This window comes from Zonotrichia leucophrys, chromosome 1A, assembly GCF_028769735.1.
Source record: "Zonotrichia leucophrys gambelii isolate GWCS_2022_RI chromosome 1A, RI_Zleu_2.0, whole genome shotgun sequence".
In the NCBI taxonomy this organism is placed as follows: domain Eukaryota; kingdom Metazoa; phylum Chordata; class Aves; order Passeriformes; family Passerellidae; genus Zonotrichia; species Zonotrichia leucophrys.
Genome location: NC_088170.1, coordinates 40082596 through 40100832, shown reverse-complemented (window position 1 = coordinate 40100832; position 18237 = coordinate 40082596). Strand labels below are relative to the sequence as shown.

The following is an 18237-nucleotide window of genomic DNA, read 5'->3' as shown; positions in this document are numbered from 1 at the left end:
CCAGACTGGCCTGGCAGCAGCCCCTGCTGGCAGCTCAGGCCCCTCACACTGAGTGCCAGAGCTCCCTCCCCATCGCTGCCACCCAGGGCCGGCCCAGCTCACACTTGGTCAGCAGGGTCTGAATCGCTGCCAGCACAGGATGGGAGGGACGAGCTTGGAGTCAGGAGCTGCTGCTGCTGCACTCCAGCTTCTGCCCTGGCTGGAAGACCAGAATGTGGCACTTCAAGGGACCAGGAAGACCAGAATATGGGCACAAGTTTCTTACTCAATTTCTGGCAAAAATGTAACAAAAAGCAGAGTTTCCACGGCTGCACAGGGTTTTCACTGCACCCAGGAAAGGAGGGAAGGGCAACACACACACATGACTGCAGCACAATAATCTTTATTGGTAACATCAGTGGAGCACCAGTAAACCATTACTGAGTGTAGTGGTGACACACAGCTGAGGCACATGCTAAGGCACTTTTATTATATAAAAAAATTTTAATTCTTCTGTGACAGCAATCTGGACAGGAGGCTCCTCCATTAGGGTGCTTCAGGCATACAGTATGATGCTTTGTATTTAAATCTTACTTTGCTCATAAGTAGGTCTAAATGCAGCATATACAATATGGTTAAGAATACAGGTAAATCCAGCAACCAGTGTACGGTGTAGAAAAGTAAAGACTATCTATATATAACCATGGTCCCAAGAGAAAGGCAGTGATAAAGACCTTTATTTTCTTTTTCTTAATTACTTATTACAAGAAATACAAAGGCCTTACATATATCTGTGCAGATTAAAGGGTTTTTAATATACTCTTAGTCAACGGTGCACAATAACTAATCCCAACCCCTGGTTACAGAGCAGGTGCAAGAGGTTTGGAAACGTCAATAAGAGGAATTTCCCTCCCCTTAGCCCCACCCTCTGCCCACTACCCTATTAAATTCCTCTAGATTCTGTCTATTACCATTAAATATATTTGGTCCCCCAGAGATTCTCAGACAAGCACAAGGACATTGCTCTGCTCCCCCAGCCTGTCATTAACTACTGGTCCACACTACCTTAGATGAAACCGCTCAGAGGCAGAGACACAAACAGGACATCATTGCACTTCAGAGATCTGTCCAGACAGGAAAAAGAAGGAGGGAGGAAAAAAGAAAAAAATGGGAAAAAAAAAGATGCAAGGGAAAAAAAAGAAAAAAAAAAAAAAGACAACTTTGGCAAGTCCCCCAGGTAAGCTATCCCAAGAGGAGTTTCCATCTTCAGCCCTCCCTGGAAACACAGGGAAAGAAGAAAGGGCAAATTGCCATGGCCAAAGCACACCGTTTTTCCTGAAACTGCTCCCAAACCACATGGGTGGGCAGATTAAAAGAGGCAGAAGTCTGAGGTCACTGAACATGATTGCCGAAAGCAAACGAAGAGGGAGGGGAAAGAGTACAGGATGAAGCTTCCCTGCAGCTAGAATTGAAGACAAAAGGAGATTTACAGCAAAAATAATCTTTTCCTAGCCCCACTCCCTCCAAACAATAAGGATTTACCAGCAGACATGGCACAGACAGTTCTACAGGCCTTTGCAGTGGCCAAACTGCTGGTCAAATTTCGGAGCCCTGGCTCTTTGGCATTAAATACAAAGAGGATTAGGAAACTGGAAAGAGGAGAAAACTAGGAACACAGATGCCCGATGGCTCCAGACACACAGACCTGGGCTTGCTCTGCAGATCCCCAGCCAATTTAGGAGGAGAGGGATTGCTGAAAGTCCAATGGAAGAGGGGAGGGTAGGTGGGTCACTCCCTCACATGTAACCTGGGTCAAATGGGAGGAATTATTCAGTAGCTTTGGCATCACCAGCATCTGCTTTGCCATCCACTTCCTCGTCGGACACCGACTCTCCCGTTCCCTTCCTGACCAAGCGGCGCGTCATGACAAAGGGCAGGTCCCCACGCCTAGGGGAGGACACACGGCACATCAGAAGCGTTCCACAAACTCACAGGGGCGGGCTCTGGGAAGAGGCAGGGAAGCACCTGGCCCCGCTGTGTGCTGGGGGCAGCTGCACACAGCCCACGCTGCACTGGCTGCCACGGCGTGGCACAAAACGCTCCTCCTTACCTGAGCTTGCTCTTCAGGGAGCTGACTTCTCTGTTCATGGCATCTGCTGTCTCGGTGGCATCCTCCAGCTCCCGCTGCAGCTTCCTACGGGACGCGTTGGCTCGCTGGGCCTCCTCCTCTGCTTCCTCCAGCTGGCGCTTCAGCTGCTTCAAGCGCATGTTGGCCTTGTCCGCCTGAGCGTGCACGGGGCAAAAAGTGATAAGAACTCAGTGATTGCCCAGAGTTGCAGCACAGTAGTAAGAGCAGTAAAAAACAGAGTTTTCAAAGCCCCCTCTTCCATTTCTGAAGGGAATTTCCTAGGTCTTGAGGGGTCCTAGCTTTTCTTTAAAAGAATCACATTTTTATCTGTCTCATCTTGTAATTATTACAGTGACAGAGAAGAGGAGAAATCTACAGGATGGTGAACGCCTTGGTCGTAGAAGGAAACGCCTGCCCCCCAGAAGACTCACAGACACTGGAGGTATCTGTCAGGTGTCTCACAGACACATCAGGTACCCACCTGATCTTTGAATTGCTCAGCATTACGCCTCTCATCATCCACCTGTAGCAGGATGTCTTTCAGCTTCTTCTCGGCACGGCGCACCTGTTTGCTGGCAGCCTGGCGCTCCCTGAACACAAACACAGGGGGGCTCACACAACAGCTCATCTCCCACTGTTCCCAGCAAGACCACCTAACCTGGGCAAGTCAGAAGTGAGGAAGATAGCAAAAGTCCTCCTTAACTTAGGAAGAAAGGGGGATGGGAAACAATGTTCCCCAGAAATGACCAAAAGGCTGATGTCACATGGACAAGAGCTACAGAGGGGCAACAAATGTACCACAGCTACAGTTTTAGGAGTGGTTGAATTCAGAAGAAGCTGTAAGTGTTTACTGTGAAAAACAAGGAAGATGTGCCAGGATCTTACTTCTGTGCTACCCTGTATATCCAGGGTGAAGCTCTCACTCAGACAAATCAGAATTAAGAAGAGTTTAAAATTCCAGAAGGGATGGAAGCTGGTAAAGCACACAGAGTTTCTTCTAGTACATACTTGGTCTCCATGTCCAACTGCTCTTCCAGCTGTGCTATCTTTGCTTCCAAGGCTGTGATGGTAGCCTTGTACTTGGACTTGACGGCGCTCTCCATCTCCTGCAGTTTGAGCTTGAGCTCCTTGTTCTGGCGCTCCATCTGCTGGCGAGCGTTCTCGTTCTTCTGCGCGTTGCTGCGCTCGGCGTTCAGGTCGGCGTTCATCTGATCGATCTGCACCGAGACACAGATAAGGACTGCTCAGCACAGCCAGTGCTCCTGCTCAAAGGCTCATTTATTGCTCAGAATCAGAAAGAACAATGACCCTGAGGGTGAGCTGAATTCTTGGAATAACTCGGATGCAGAGGGAGCTATCTGTAGGCAGGACACTTCTCAAAGTATCTTAGTTTACCCAGATTTTCAAAGTAATTCCTTGAATAACAGGTTTATCAACTTCCTCTTAGGGCTAACTAAACTTGCCAATCACATTCACTGCCCTCTGGGGCTAAGGCCATGGTCTGGCACTTAACAGTAATTATCAGTCTCTGAATTGCAAAAATCCTGAAGCAAGTGGATTCAATACATGTGCTTTACCAATTTGTTGGTTTTTGGCTGTCTATTTCCAGTACAAAGCAGCAGCTTTAAAATACTGACTTATAGAGGTAAAAGGACAAGAACTTGCCTACTTTCAAGCCAGGGCTCTGGCTGGTAGTCAACCATGTAGAGAACTACACTCTTGTCTATCAGAATTAATAAGCCCTTTGGAAAGCCATCAGCCCAGATCCTTGGCTTTGGAGTGCTAAGAAAACAGCATGCTTGACTCTCAAAGTTGGGCAGACAAAATAAGGCATGCAACAGGCAGACCAAGATCATGGTTTCTATAGCAGCCTAACAAATTTCATATGTTCAGTCCATTTGAAACAGCATAGAACTGGCAGAAAAGTAATTTTCCAAACACACTGTGGCACTTTTCAGCATGTCAGGTTGGAGCAGCATGCCACAGATCATCTTTCTCAATATCCCTTTGTACAGAAAAAATAGACTGGGAGGGAGGTGGTTTGGTTTAAAATAAGCTTGGGAGATTGTTCCAGCTACCCAATGATTTTAAATGGTCAACGCCAGTGAGTTAACATAATTTTGGCTGCATTTTCTGTACTGTGGTATTCAGCTGTTTCATCTCACACCTATGGCCTTCTGAGGGCCTGCACTGTGCACAAGGCAGCTGCTGGCATTACTCAGAGCACAGCTGGACAATTCATAGACACCAGAGAACCCCCAGGGGCTGCTGCAGCCTGAACAGGTACCTGAAGATTTGCCTTCTTGAGCCGGTCATTGATTATCTCTGTGTTGCCCTGTTCTTCTTCCAACTCCTCCTCCAGCTGAGCTATCCGTGCCTCCAGGCGCCTCTTCTCCTCCATGGCCAGTGCTCTGCAGGACACAGAGCCAAGAGAGCATTAATGCAGCACTGATGGCATCAATGCCTTGGGGGAAAACTCACCACTTGTACACAAAATTAGCTCAGTCTTTAGGGACCAGAGGGGATACAGTGTGTGCTGCAGTGTACATAAAAAAAAACAGGCCAAGAAGTGTTCTCTCACAGCAGCTCCTCCTCCCTCAAACGGGGAACATGACTCACCCTTTACCACTGTTGTTGGCAATCTCATCCGCCAGCTCATCCCTCTCTTGCTGGGCCTGGCGCTTGGCACGCTCAGCAGCTGCAAGTTCCTGGAATGAAAACGAGACGGACACTGATCCAATAGGAAGCTACCAATTAATGCAGCACAGGAAAAGGGAGTTACTGGTAATGGCTGGTATGGTCTCCAGCATGATCCAAAGCTAATTCTATGACATGGCCTGTTCCCTGTCCACCCCACAGCTTCCTTTGCTTTGCACACTCCTAACACAGCTGTCAGGAAAGGGCCAAAGTCTGCATTTTGAATTGGACCTCATATTTGAGCAGAGCAAAAAGTACAAAATAAAGGAAATAAACACTCCAGCTTAGACTGCTACATATAGTTCTTGGCCAAAGAAAACAAACCAACTCTTGATTTTCATGCATATTCCATTACCTCCTGCAATTGGATCATCTCTGCCTCCATGCTTTTCAGCTTCTTCTCGTTTTCTTTGGCCTGTGCCAAGATCTCTTCTCTGGAAGTGCGTGTGTCCTCCAGTTCCCGCATGTAATCCTTCATTTGTGCCTAAAACAGAGAATAGAAAGAGATGAATTTCAGAGCATTCCTACTAAGAGATGTGGTTTGTTTGTCTTATGGGAAACATGGATGGAAAACAAATAGGGATTCATTATTCTTCAGCAACCACAAAGGTGGCTGTACAAACAAAAGGATTCATCCTTTTTGCATTTCACAAGTAACATGTAAAAATACCAATAGAAGCAAACAGGATTGCTTTTTGTAGAAAAAAGTTTTGTCAGATAAATAGAGAGGGGAAGGGAAGGTACAAGGAGCTTTCTAGTGAAGCAATGGCATGAACAGCCTAGGGAGGATTTAGTGTTTCCTGAGAACAGGTCAGACAACTACCTGCAGGAATTTAAAAAGCACAACAGAGCCATCTTGGGGCGGGAGTAGGCCTAAATGTTATTTAAGGTCCTCTAGTTTTGCAGCTCTGTAATTCTTTTCAAAAACAGGGACCTTGAAGCAAGCACTAGAGTGGACTTTGCCCACAGCTTGTCTCCCCGGGAGTTAAAAAGGCAGATTGGGATTAGAAGGATGCTTGAGATTGCCAAAAAATCCTTCACAGTGAACTGCTGCAAGATACTGCTGCTCTTGTGACACTGATGCAATGTTCTGGCAAGGTGAAATCTTGCATCCTGTTTCCCTGGGTAAAAACTCTGCCCTGACAGCTGAAACAGCTGCAACACTTCACCTGCAGTTTGCGCAGCTGCTTGATGGCTTCTTCACGATTCTTGTTAGCAGTGTCTATATGGCTTTCCAGATCCTTCAGGTCCATCTCGAGCTTCTTCCTGGCAGCCACAGCCATGGAGCGCTGTTTTCGTTCATCCTCCAGTTCTGCCTCCATCTCCCGGACCTGTGTGGAGCAGCAGAGGCATCAGCATTTCAGCTCCTTCCTTTCCCAGCACCCACTTCTCGCATTCCCCTTTCGAAGGCTGTCTAAGTGCAAGCACGTGACTTATCCTTATTCTCCCTAGCAGGGCATGGGGCTGGCATTCCTCACTAACAAAGTCCCACAGGTTCCTGTGACAAAGACTATTGGAACAACCACACACACAAGGGAGGAAGTCTGTCACAGCTTTGCAATATTGCCTGGAGTATTTACATTAACAACAATCTTTGGATTGGCACTGTCTGCCTGACTGTCTCTGGACACAAGTGCCTTTGTGCACAGAATGCATTGAGGATTTACAGAGCAGTTCTTACTTGTCTGATCAGCTGTTTCTTCTTCTCTTCATTCTGTTCATCACGGCCCTGGAGGTCCCGGTCAAACTGTGCCTTCATAGCCTGCTGGTTCACTTCTAGCCGCAGTTTGGCATCCTCTGTCGCCTGCAGTTCATCCTCCAGCTCTTCCAGCTGTGTCTTCATCTCCTCCACCTGCTGCTCCAGGGCCCGCTTAGCTTTCTCCAGCTCATGGACCTACAACACAGTACCACACGGGAGGTTTCTGCAGAGAGTGCCAACAATTTAATCTACCCTAACAGAAAAAAAGGCTAAGAACAGCCACTCACATCAGACTGGATACAAGAACACTGCACCTTGTCCCTTGTATTAGGGCAGATGCACGCTGCCAGTCTGAACCACAATTACTGTTAGTTCTTGCTGTTAGTGTGTGGTGGTGGGGAGAAAGAGAAAAGCATTTGTCAGCCCAGTTCTGACTTAGTGAAGACTTACCAGAGCTGGACATTGCTGGTTCTGACAGAAATCAAGAAAATACCTCTTAGCCTCTGAATTTATTATTTTCCTTAATTAACATTTCTTTTTTTTTTTTTTTTTAATATTGGAGGTAATGTCTTCCACTGCCTGGCTAATTGCTGTATTTTACATATCAGGTTCACGCCATACCTTCATCTCTGCCACAAGGATACCAAGTAATTTTCAGCTTTGATAATGCCCCATTTGGGTCATTTCCAACCCACCTTTACCACTTAGTGATATAATACAAACATAACATTCACAAACTCACAATGTATCCGGTACTCTCTACAATGTTCGTCTGTGTTACCACTGGCATCAGCTTTTTGCAGTACAGAAGTAACAGTATCAACTATGTGACATTTCCTGCCCAGACACTTAAACGAATACTTACACTTTTCCCAACATCATCCTTTGAGCTCATGAGATCTTCCATCTCTGCACGGAACTGCTTATTCATTCGTTCCATCTCAGCCTTCTGCTCTATGGCTTCTTCCAGGGCTCTGGCCAGGGACAGGGCCTTGGTCTCCTTCTCCCGGGCCTCTGCCTCAGCGCGGTCCCGCTCCTCCGCGTACTTGGCAGAGATGGTCTTCTCCTCTGCCAACAGCTACAAGGGCACAGCATCAGTATTCTGAGAAATTACTGATCATTTGCTAACAAGGTAAACATGCCTCTTTTCATCAGGGCCTTCTTAATAGTGTTCTTCCATGGATAGAAGGAATCAAGAAAATGCAGCTTCAGAGAATGAAGCGCGCCATCCCATCTCTAACAACTGTGCTGAGCCCAAGTAAACAAACCCCTGATTTCCTAGGCCTCCAAACTATTATTTTCAACCTTCTCTGAGATGATTTTCAAATGACACTTCAAACTCAATCTTGGTTTTGATATAAATGTTATCCCTTTGGGAAAAGGAACATTGCTTATATTCCTATTCATAGAACAAAATTAATTCACTTCTATTAAAGCTTTTTTCCTCCACTCTACGTGCTCTGCCTTAGCTCAGAAATAAACTTTATTAAATATCCAAGCAGTATCGCTTGGGTATTCTTAAAGCAGACCTATCAATAAGATGCACCTACTGAATGCTTATGACTGAAGTCATACCTGATCAAACTTCTTCTGCTTTTTCTCTAGGTTGGAGACGATCTGCCGCTGATGGTCCAAGTCCACAGCCAGGTCATCCAGCTCCTGCTGCAGGCGGGTCTTTGTTTTTTCCAGCTTGTCATATGCAGCTGTCTTCTCGTCATATCGCTGGCTCAAGCCCTCCAAGTCCTTCTGCAGCTTCTTCCTGGCTTCCTCTGCTAACTCAAGGCAGCCCAGACCATCATCCATCTTCTTCTTTGCATCTATTGCCTAAAGGACCAGGATTGCACATGAAGCCACAGAAAATGTTCTGTGCAGTTCACCAGCACCAGAAGTTTAGGACTTTCAAGTAAGAGAGTCTGAAGGTACTACTCCCTGCTCAGATAATACTGTATGACTGAATTCCCAAAGGAATTCCTGGACAGAAATCTACAAGCAGCTCATATGATTATCATCAGAGACCACCTCATTTCTTCTCTCACCCAAATCAGCAAAATCTCCCTTGCTCAGGAAAGGCTGTGTTACTAGAAGTCAATTCAGCATTTAAATTTTACTTCTCTCAAGACAGATCTGTACTTATCCTTCCTCTCTACAGTCACTGGTTTATGGGATGCAGACTCTGTACCTGTTGCTGAAGAACAGAGATCTGTTTCTCCAGGTTTCTCTTTGCCTCCTCCTCTTCTTCCAGTTGCTCCTTGAAAGCATTCTTCTCATCCTCCATTTGCTTCAGCTTAGTGCTGAGGCTCAGTTTGAGGCGAGTCTCCTCCTGCAGCAGCTCCTATAAAGCAAACACCCCAGTGGAATTCAGCACCACTCGTTGGATTTAAAGGCTCACAATCCTCATCCACTCTCTCTAGGAGTGCTTCTGAAGTTGAGTTTAAGCATGCAACTAATTTCACAGATAAGACAACTGAAGACAGAATTTAAATAACTGCCTTTCAGTGAGTCAGTATAGAAACAAAATATTCAGAAGGGTCCTATTCTCTCCTACACTCTAATAATTAAAGTAAACTCCCTGGCACACAAGCCTTTCTCAAGGCCTTACCACACAGGCTTTTCCACAGTCCTTTCTCAAGTCCTCCAAGCAGCACAGAAAGTATTCAGACCTTTCCCAACAACAGCATGACTGTACTCTGCTATGTGTCTCTCTCATATTCCAGTATCAAAGGAACACACAACAGACTCAAGTGCTCTTGCATGGTTAAAAACAATGCTGGTCTCAGCAGAACTGTACAGCACTGGTCATTTACCAACTTAGGGCACAACAACATTGACTGACTTATGCTGCCAGTGCTTGAGCTGAAGGATATGTAAAGATTAACCAATCTTCAAACCTAGTGCAGAATTTTTGTATTGTGCCCTGTCTTTGAGTCTGTTTTTTAAAGACTAGTAAGTAGACAGAACATCAATGACTGTCCAAGGCTACTTATTATTGATGTGCTCTTCCTTTCCTTTCCAGCCTTCTTAGCACTCCATGCTTGACCTTAAGAGTCATATTCTGCTAACTGTAAAGGCATGTTTTTCCCAAACTGTAAGACTAAGAATTATTTAACTCCTGAAAAAAATACAAAATTATTTGAATCTATCACTTCCCCAACATCCACTGGGAAATAAAACTTTCTACTTAATTTGACAAATTTACTGGAAATCACACACACATGCACACAGACACCCTGTCAAACACTCGACTATGAAGATCTCAAACAAAAACTTCAAACAAGCATTGCAGGCAGTTGAAGCACTTAAGTGCTCTCAGGTGGAAGAGTGATAAAGGAGGACTTCTAAGCCCAAAACAGGTAAAGTGACATATGTTCCACAGGCTGAAGAAGCAGAAGGAAGATAACCAGCTTTTCTGTAGAAATGCTCTCAGTGCCGTGAAGTTAAAACCCCTTAGCAGGAAAAAAAAAAAAAAAAACCAACAAAAAAACCCCAAAAAAACACCAAAAAAACAAAACCAAAAAAAAAAAAAAAACCCAAAAAACTCCAGACCAAATCCTTTGAATTGTTGTATAATCAGTACTTAATGGCATCCGGAGTGATTTCTCCCTTTACCAATATGTAACAGACACACAGTTGCCTTGGTTTCCAAAGCTCTCACCTGTGTATCCTGAAGCTGTGATTCCAGAGCAGAGAAATCCTTTGCTAATTTGATTGATTTACTGTCAGACTGGTTCAGAAGACCTGTGACATTGTCCAACTCAACCTGAAGGAGATCAGAGTATCAGTTACTGAATGCATCATCAAAAACAAAGACAGGAAGAGGTGAGCAGCTATGAGACTTAAAACTGTAAATGGAGGCACCTCTCAACAGGAGGGCATATGTATAATCCTTCAAGGAATGAACACATCATTTCCACAGACCCACAAAGTAAATATGAGAGGCTGAAATGAGATTTCATTTCAGATCACCTCTATTGCAAACGCCTTCTGATTTTGGTTGGTTTGGGCTAAGGCCTAGATGAGATTTTAGCCTGGTAAGCAATTGTAAAATTTTTTACTACACTCATTCTCTTCTATTTTATACTATCTGCTTCAGGATTATATCTAGAGTCTCAAAATTACATTTTCCTGCTTCAAAAGGTTGTGCATATGCTAGTAGTGTTTGACTTTTAATGGTGACCCTCCATTAAAGGAGAAGGCCAAAGACAATGTTTCGTGTCACCCCCTGTCAGCAGGGATTTGCTGCTCCTTTGAAGAAACCCATAAATTTCCACATCAACCATGTGGCAAAACTTCCAGACATCATCTCCCATAAGAGTTACCCAACCACCTGTTGTGTCTGTGTGTGCCACTCCAGGTGCTCCAGCAGCTGAGTGCTCACAGGGCTGTGCTGTGCAAACCACTGCCAGTCTTCAGGGGGCACAGGCACTCTGACTCCTTGAGCCTTACAAAACTCAAACTCCAACAGCAACTGGTTATTTCACCTTTCCAGGGCTGCTCAAAATAAGTAACATCAATCCAAATATTCTGGTCTGGCAATGAGTTAAGGAGTTTGCATAGCCCTTGGGAAGCAAATGATGGATTTGCCATTTTTATCCCCAGGAGGAGCAGAATTTTTGAACTAGCCATGGGGAAACACCACCCTACAACCTTTTCTCTTGAGAAGCCATGCCACTCACCTGCAGTTTGTTAACCCTCTCAGCCAGTTCAGTCTTCACTCTTTCCCCTTCTGTAAATTTCACCTGCAGCTCCTGGAGCTGAGCATCCACTTTTTTCCGCTTGTGCTCAGCATCGCCTTTGCCCTGCAGAAGAGCCTTCACCTCATTGGACAGTTCAATCTTCTCACTTTCCAGAGCTTGTTTTGCTTTCTCAAGATTTGCTTTCACCTGAAGAGGAAAAGAAAAGGCAATGAAACCCCTCAGACTTTACATATGGCAGGATCCAGTGAATACATGTTTTTCCAACAAGCAAGCTAATTCTGTATGTTTAGCAGTTGCAGACTGCTTACTCAGAAAAAAACAAGATGAACAGCCTGTAACTGATTATCAGGAGACAATCTAACAATCAGAGAACACAACAATATAGAAAAAAGTCCTGCACCATCAGATTTCCAAATTAGAGGTTGTACAAGCTAACAAGTGCTAGCACTGAGAATGTCTTGGATAAGCAATCTAACATGCCTAACAGGAGAAAAAAGAATGAATGGCACTTTTTAGAACAGCTTTATATATGCTTCATGGAGAAAAACGATCTACCAAGGGAAGAACAACACATGTATGAGTATCATGAACACTTTGTGCTCTTCTGCACTGTCATTTCAGGTTGACTGCTTTGACCCTGTGTTTTTTGCTCCACATACCCGTTTGGTTTGCTCTAACTGCTCTGCCAGATCTTCAATAGCTTGTGAATGTTTCTGCCTCATCTCTTGGATTTGAGCTTCATGACTCTTGGCCTCATCTTCAAGAGTCTTCTTCAAAACCGTTACTTCTTGCTCTCTCTTTGATCTGCAAAATTCACAAATTCCATTTAAATGACAAGGAGGGAATCAAACAGAGGTGCATATCCACCAGCACCACCTCTAATGCATGAAAATTTCAAGGTCTGTTTAGGCTATAAAGATACTTTTCAAAGAGGTAGCATTTAGCACTGCATCCTTCTTAAGTGCAAGCTTAAGCTGGCAGCATTATTTCTGCCAAAGAAATAACAGCCTGAAAGTACCAATGCCTCAGGGGAACCACTGATACTTTGGTTAGGGAGCAAATCAACTTTCTGACATCAGGTGAGGTAATACAGTCCTGACTAGGGCTTGCACACCACCTCCTTCTGTAGTCGCTGAGGCTGCTAACCACTGATAAAGGCAAAGGTTTGCTATGGTAAGAGACTGAATATAGCAAAATTATTAAAAACAGCCAAAACCAATCCCCAATAAAGATAACACAGCCGCATGTTGGAGTTACCTCAGCTCCTGCTGGGCAGCTGTAGAATCTAATGTGTCTTCCAGCTCTGTTTTCAATGCCTCCAGCTCTTCTCCCAGATCCCGCTTCTGTTTTTCAGCTTTATTCCTGAATGCTCTCTCTGACTCCAGGTCTTCCTGCAGCTCAGTGATCTGGGATTCCAGTTCTCTGATCTTCTTCAGGGCCATGTTCTTCTGCGCTGCCTCTTCTTCCACTCTGTGTTCAACACAAGGTTCTGGTCAGAGCAAACTTAAGCCATACACAAATTAAGACAACCTGTCCTACCAAAAATAATCAAGAAAAGCTGGTATTGGTCAGCTCTACAGTGTTACATTCAGACTTTGATCCATATATGATCTACAAATCCTAAGCTCTATCTCCCAGTACTTGAGACAGTGCAATTACTCACCTTACAGAAGGGGACAGAGAGGGACTGACAACAGAAGAAAGCAGAAGAGAAAGCACCATTTTACAATGGAAATCAGACACTTTACCGAGTAGATGAATACAGGAACTACCAGAGGGACACCAGTGTGCTGCCACTACTTTTTAATCACAGCTTAAGGATTACTACTCCAGTCAAATGGATGCAGTGCCTACTGCATCCATAGTCTAGTTCTGGACAGAGAATGTGGCAGTGAGCAGCAGCTAAAGAACTCTAATGCCAAGGACATGGATTTTAAATAGTCCACAGGCCAAAATACAACATCCACAGGCTGCATTTATGCCTATTCACCCAATTCCAAGTGACACAAGACAAGAAATACTTCCCAACCAGGTGGTCCCTGAACCCCAAGGTCAGGTTCTCACCTAGCTAAAGCTGCCTGCAGCTCCTCTTCCTTCTTGGCCAGCTGCATTTTGAGTTCTGCAATCTGAGCCTGCAGCTCAGCAATCTGGTCATGCAGATCAGTGGAGTCCCCTTCAAGCTTCCGACGAGTCTTTTCCAACTCCTGCCTCTGCTTTTCCTCGCGTCGCAGGCGTTCTAATGGAGATGGGTCACATTAAGTTACACACTCAGAACATTGTACAAGCACAGAAAAATAGATTTAAGCAATACTTTCTTTCCTGATAACACAACTGTTCAAACTGTAGCTGGACTGCATTATTTTGTCAGGACCTATAGAGTCATCTACTGCATCTACTCTATTTTGCCCTCAAAATTTATCAGGGCGATTTCCCTTCCCCTCACCTTACAGCCAAACCTCCTTTTCCCACTCTCACTGTAACGATGCACACACAATGGCAGCCTCACACCACGCAGGCGTAAGCCCCCATTTAGTGGTGCTGAACACAAGGTCTGCTCTCCCTTTACTGAAACTAAACAGGCAGTCGCCAGAAGAGTATCTTTCTAGAACTCTGAAGAACTTGTGCAAACAGGCTAGCAGAAACAGCACTAACCCTGACAGATCGATGCTGCTGGAAGCAGAAAAGTGGAGACACTTCCACAGCAGGAGAAGAAAGAGAACCAGCCTCTCTTCTCCATTGGCCTGGCTGCTTTGGAGAGGATTTTTATTTAGATCTAGGGCTCAGCTGACAAGGCACATAACCTTCAGCCAGACAAGAGCACAGCTCTATCAAACTGATCAATAGCTCACACACTATAGACTAATTTTTAACCCTTCAGAAACTTGGGAGGACTAAAACTCTTTCAGAAATGAAACTGAAGTTCAACAACTTTTAACAAGAAATCACCTAAAACTAATTAGGTAAGCCTTTACAGGATCTATCTTAAAAAAAAAAACAAAACAAAACCCAAAACTACCTTCAAGGTCAGTGATCATGGCCTCATGCTTGTTCTTCAGTTTGGCTAAACTCTTAGATTTTTCCTCTTCCTCTGTTAGGTTTGTTGTAAATTCAGACATTCTGTCTTCCAAGAGTTTCTTTTCCTGCAGAATTGAGAAAGAAGAATCAAAAGAGTTGCTGGAATAACAGGGTATTTTTCCAGATCTGACTGCTTAGAAATGTCAACGTCATGAGTGCCTATTCCTGCTACAAGGACTCTCAAAGAACGAAATCCTTTCAGAATCACAAAGAGAACTCAAATAAATTTAAAGTTCATTTAAATTTGAATTTAAATGAAAGATACGATAGCCCTTTCAAAACTGAAAGGGAAGTTTGTTCATAAAATAACTTAATACTGATTGGCATAACAATGCATCAGAAAATGTTTGCTCATGGATCATTATTTAGTCAAAGTTATTTACATATCATACAATACTGACTGTTGAGAATACAGGCAGGCAGTTACTTTCAAAAATTCAGGTCAGAATTCTCAAAGACAAGACTGAATTAATTAGTAAGTTTCCCTGTAATAGGGAAAAGGTCAGCCTGCAGTGGTTTTCTCCAAGAGAAACACCAGTGCATCTTTAGCTTGTGGAAGATGATGTGGGAGTCTTACCTTAGCCAATTTGAGATTCTGATCTTCCAGAACTAGCACATCTTCTTCCAATTTCTTCAATTTGGCCTCTGTGGTCACTTTTTCTAGCTGCAGCTTCTGCCTTGCACTTTCCTCTTCCTCAAGCTGCTCCTCTAGTTCCTTCACAACACCCAAAGAAAAGCAAGGTGTTTGTCAGTGCTGCTCACCAATCCATGAACTAGCACAGTAACAATACTAGAAAGGAAAGTTTCTTCACCCTTCCTTCAAGGTATTATCAGTAGGTCCCAGACTGACATCTCTGCCATGACTTAATGCAACATACAGCATTGCCAATCAACAAATTTTCTAGCAGAATAAGCAATGCTATTTTGCAAAGAATACGACCATTCCTAAAACAAAGCAAAGATTTGTCTAATTGTTTGAGAAGTGGCCATCACCTTCAAGAATGGAGCAGCTCATCCAGAGGACTGACGGAATGCCTCAGGCTCAGCACCAGAACTGCTGCATTCTATTGCTGTTTCCACAGATGGATTTTCCCATGCCTCTTTCCACCCCCTTCTCCCTTTCATTTCCCTCCAAGCTGAGGCAGAAGAACCACTCTAACCCTCACTATCCTCTTTACTGACATAGACAGCATTCCTAAGGCATTACCTGGATGTTCTGCTGCATTTTCTTCTTTTCAGCCTGCAGATGTTGACACCGTTCTTCCTCTTCCTCCACCCTTGCTTCCAGATCATGACATATCTCCTCCAGCTCTTGTTTCTTGGCTGTCAGGCGAGCTCTTATCTCCTCAGCTTCAGCACACAGTTCAGTTTCTGCTTGCAACTGTTCCTGCAGCTGCATCTTCTCTGCCATGAGCTACATTGGATGCAAAGCCAGAAATAAGACAAGCTCCAATTTAGCAAAGCACTTAGCAATGTGTGTTAAGTGAAGTTCTGTGCTCCTCTGTTCCACAGTTAGTTTTAAACATTGCAGCAGTCCCCTGCTGTTAACCAAAACCTATCAAAACATGGTTTTAAGTGTGTCTTCTCCTTCACAAATCAGGAGCTGCAACCACAAATTGTTCACAAATTTCTCAAGACCATATCCACTTGAATTGTCTATTTCCACTTACAAAAGTAACAAATAATTATCAGCTCTATGGGAAAAAAACCAACCCTGCTCCCACCTTCTGTGTTCCCAACAAAAAGGATTCCATTAAAGACAAGACTGAGTTCAATCAGCTTGCTGTAACACTCGGCAGCCAAAGGAGACTTTTCTCCTATAATGGCTACAGAAGGGCAATAGGTAGTAACTGTACAGAAAATGAGTAACTGCTGCAGGAAATAAGCTGCAAGAAGGGCAAAGGAAAGTGAACAAAAGGCAGCCAAATCATGTTCCAGTAATTTGGAATCCTGTAGTTTGTCCATCAGACCAAGAAAGCAAAGGAGGTGCTCTCAAGCAGTTGGACAGGCAGAGAGAGAAAAATTTTTACACATCAGATTTGCAAAACTCACCTGAGCCTGGAAGGTCTCCATCTCACTCAGTCTATTTTCTGCAGCCAGCTGCTTCTCCTTGACCTTTATCAGTTCTTCTTCCTTGGCCATCATCTCCTCCTCCTGTCTGCTGACTTGCAGAAGGGGCTTCACCTGAAAGGGAAACCAAGGGAATGAGATGTGTATAAGGAATAACGAAAACATGAAGAAATGCTCTTGTACTTGAGAGAAGCATTGACTAAAATAACATTTTAGGTAAGTTTTTAATTTGAAGGGGGGAACACTGGGGGAATTATACAGAACTAGATGTCATCTACTCTGCCAATAGCACGCTTTCTGCCAGTCCATTTATTCTCCTCCAGGATGGGATGCATCAGGAAAGGGTTCAGTAAATTCTAGACCCTCAAGGGTTAAGTAGTAATAGTGAGAGAATAAAAAAGTTGCCATACAATGGGGAAATTCATAAGTAAGTCAATGTCATATAAGGGGACTTCTGTAAGGTTTTTGGCATGGTACCCCAAGATTTTTCTCTCTAAAATGAAGAAAAATTGATGGATGGAGTGTTTGGTGATCAAAGAACTGTCTGGGCTGAACCCAGAGGAGGATTCTGCCCCTCTTCTCTGGTGAGCCCCCATCTGGAGTGCTGCATCCAGGTCTGGGGTTCTCAGCCCAGGAATGATATGGACTTGTTTCAGTGGGTCCAGAGGGTCACAAAAATGATCAGAGGGCTGGAGCACCTCTGCTATGAAGACAGGCTGAGAGAGTTGGGGCTGTTCAGCCTGGAGAAGAGAAGGCTTCAGGGAGACCTCAGAGCACCTGTCAGCACCTAAAAGGGGGTTCACAAAACAGAGGGGGCCAAACTTGTTAGGAAGGCTTGTTGTGACAAAAAGGTAATGGTTTTAAGCTAACAAAGAGTAGATTCAGACTTGATACAAGGAAGAAGTTTTTTACAATAAAGGTGGTGAAACACCAGAACAGGTTCCCAGAGAGGCGGTGGACAGATGCCCTATCCCTGAAAACATTCAAGGTCAGGTTGGATGGGGCTCTGAGCAAACTGATCTAGTTGGAGATGTCTTAGCTCATGGCAGGGGGATTGCAAAGGGAAAGCTCTTACCTTGGTGAAGAGCCTCCACCACTGCCAGTTCCGCAGCTTCAGATAGGCAGCACAGTTTCTCTGAAGCACTTTCATAGCTGTCAGCTGCTGCTGGCGCTTGGCAAAGGCTCTGCAAAGCAAGTGCAGATAAGACAAAGGAACCCAGAGCAGCACACAATTCACACCATCGAGCCTTTTCTTAGATACTTCTGTGTTTTTTCTTTAGAAGGTTCCCTCCCAAAAAACTAGTGGTTTCCAGTGAACTTTCTCTTGATTTTCATCTTTTTTTTTCTGCTCACATAAGAGTGGCTCTTTTTTCCTTAATCCAGCTTCCTATTTTAACAAAATTTCCCTCATGTCTTCTACTCTGAAAAGCTTTACTATCTTCACTTCCAAGAAGGGAGATCTGAAGCAGAGGTGTGTTTTCCCACCAAACTGACAGGTACTACTTTTGATCTTAGAACTGGACCAATTGCAGCCCTACCTGATAACTTAAGAGAAACCCCACACCTCCTGCATCAGTACCATACTAAGACTTGGCCATTTGCACCTTCACAGCACTTCTGTGAAAAACTTGATCTGCTGCATAGCATTCTTACAGAGAAAAAAAGGCTTTACTGCTCAGGTAGTTTTTTGGATACAGCACACAGAGATTCTTGCACGTGCCAGAAGTCTGGCATTTACAGAGATGAGAAAAACCTAAAAGACCATCAACTGTCGTATACAATAAATAAGTCATGGCCTTTCTGACAAAAAATAATTTCTAGACAATTATTTCATTTTGTTGAAGATAAATTTGTGCTTGAATGGGAGAAATACATGTTTATGATGAAACACATGA

At 44.2% G+C, this 18237-nt stretch overlaps 1 protein-coding gene across 1 annotated transcript in view; it reads right to left on the bottom strand.

Moving 5' to 3' along the window:
* Positions 1–366: 366 nt before the first annotated feature.
* The window catches only part of MYH9 (myosin heavy chain 9), a 70245-nt gene continuing 52374 nt past the window's right edge, over positions 367–18237 (bottom strand). Inside the window, exons 20-41 of the mRNA XM_064702479.1 lie at positions 17418–17526; positions 16325–16456; positions 15480–15686; positions 14850–14987; positions 14214–14337; positions 13262–13433; positions 12455–12667; positions 11857–12001; positions 11177–11383; positions 10156–10260; positions 8683–8835; positions 8079–8327; positions 7369–7581; positions 6486–6698; positions 5974–6135; positions 5160–5288; positions 4727–4815; positions 4395–4518; positions 3116–3324; positions 2589–2697; positions 2090–2262; positions 367–1926 (exon numbers count right to left, since the gene is read on the bottom strand). Coding sequence (XP_064558549.1) covers positions 1806–1926; positions 2090–2262; positions 2589–2697; positions 3116–3324; positions 4395–4518; positions 4727–4815; positions 5160–5288; positions 5974–6135; positions 6486–6698; positions 7369–7581; positions 8079–8327; positions 8683–8835; positions 10156–10260; positions 11177–11383; positions 11857–12001; positions 12455–12667; positions 13262–13433; positions 14214–14337; positions 14850–14987; positions 15480–15686; positions 16325–16456; positions 17418–17526 — 3496 coding nt within the window. The 3' untranslated portion in view covers positions 367–1805. The remainder of the gene's footprint in view (positions 1927–2089; positions 2263–2588; positions 2698–3115; positions 3325–4394; positions 4519–4726; positions 4816–5159; positions 5289–5973; positions 6136–6485; positions 6699–7368; positions 7582–8078; positions 8328–8682; positions 8836–10155; positions 10261–11176; positions 11384–11856; positions 12002–12454; positions 12668–13261; positions 13434–14213; positions 14338–14849; positions 14988–15479; positions 15687–16324; positions 16457–17417; positions 17527–18237) is intronic.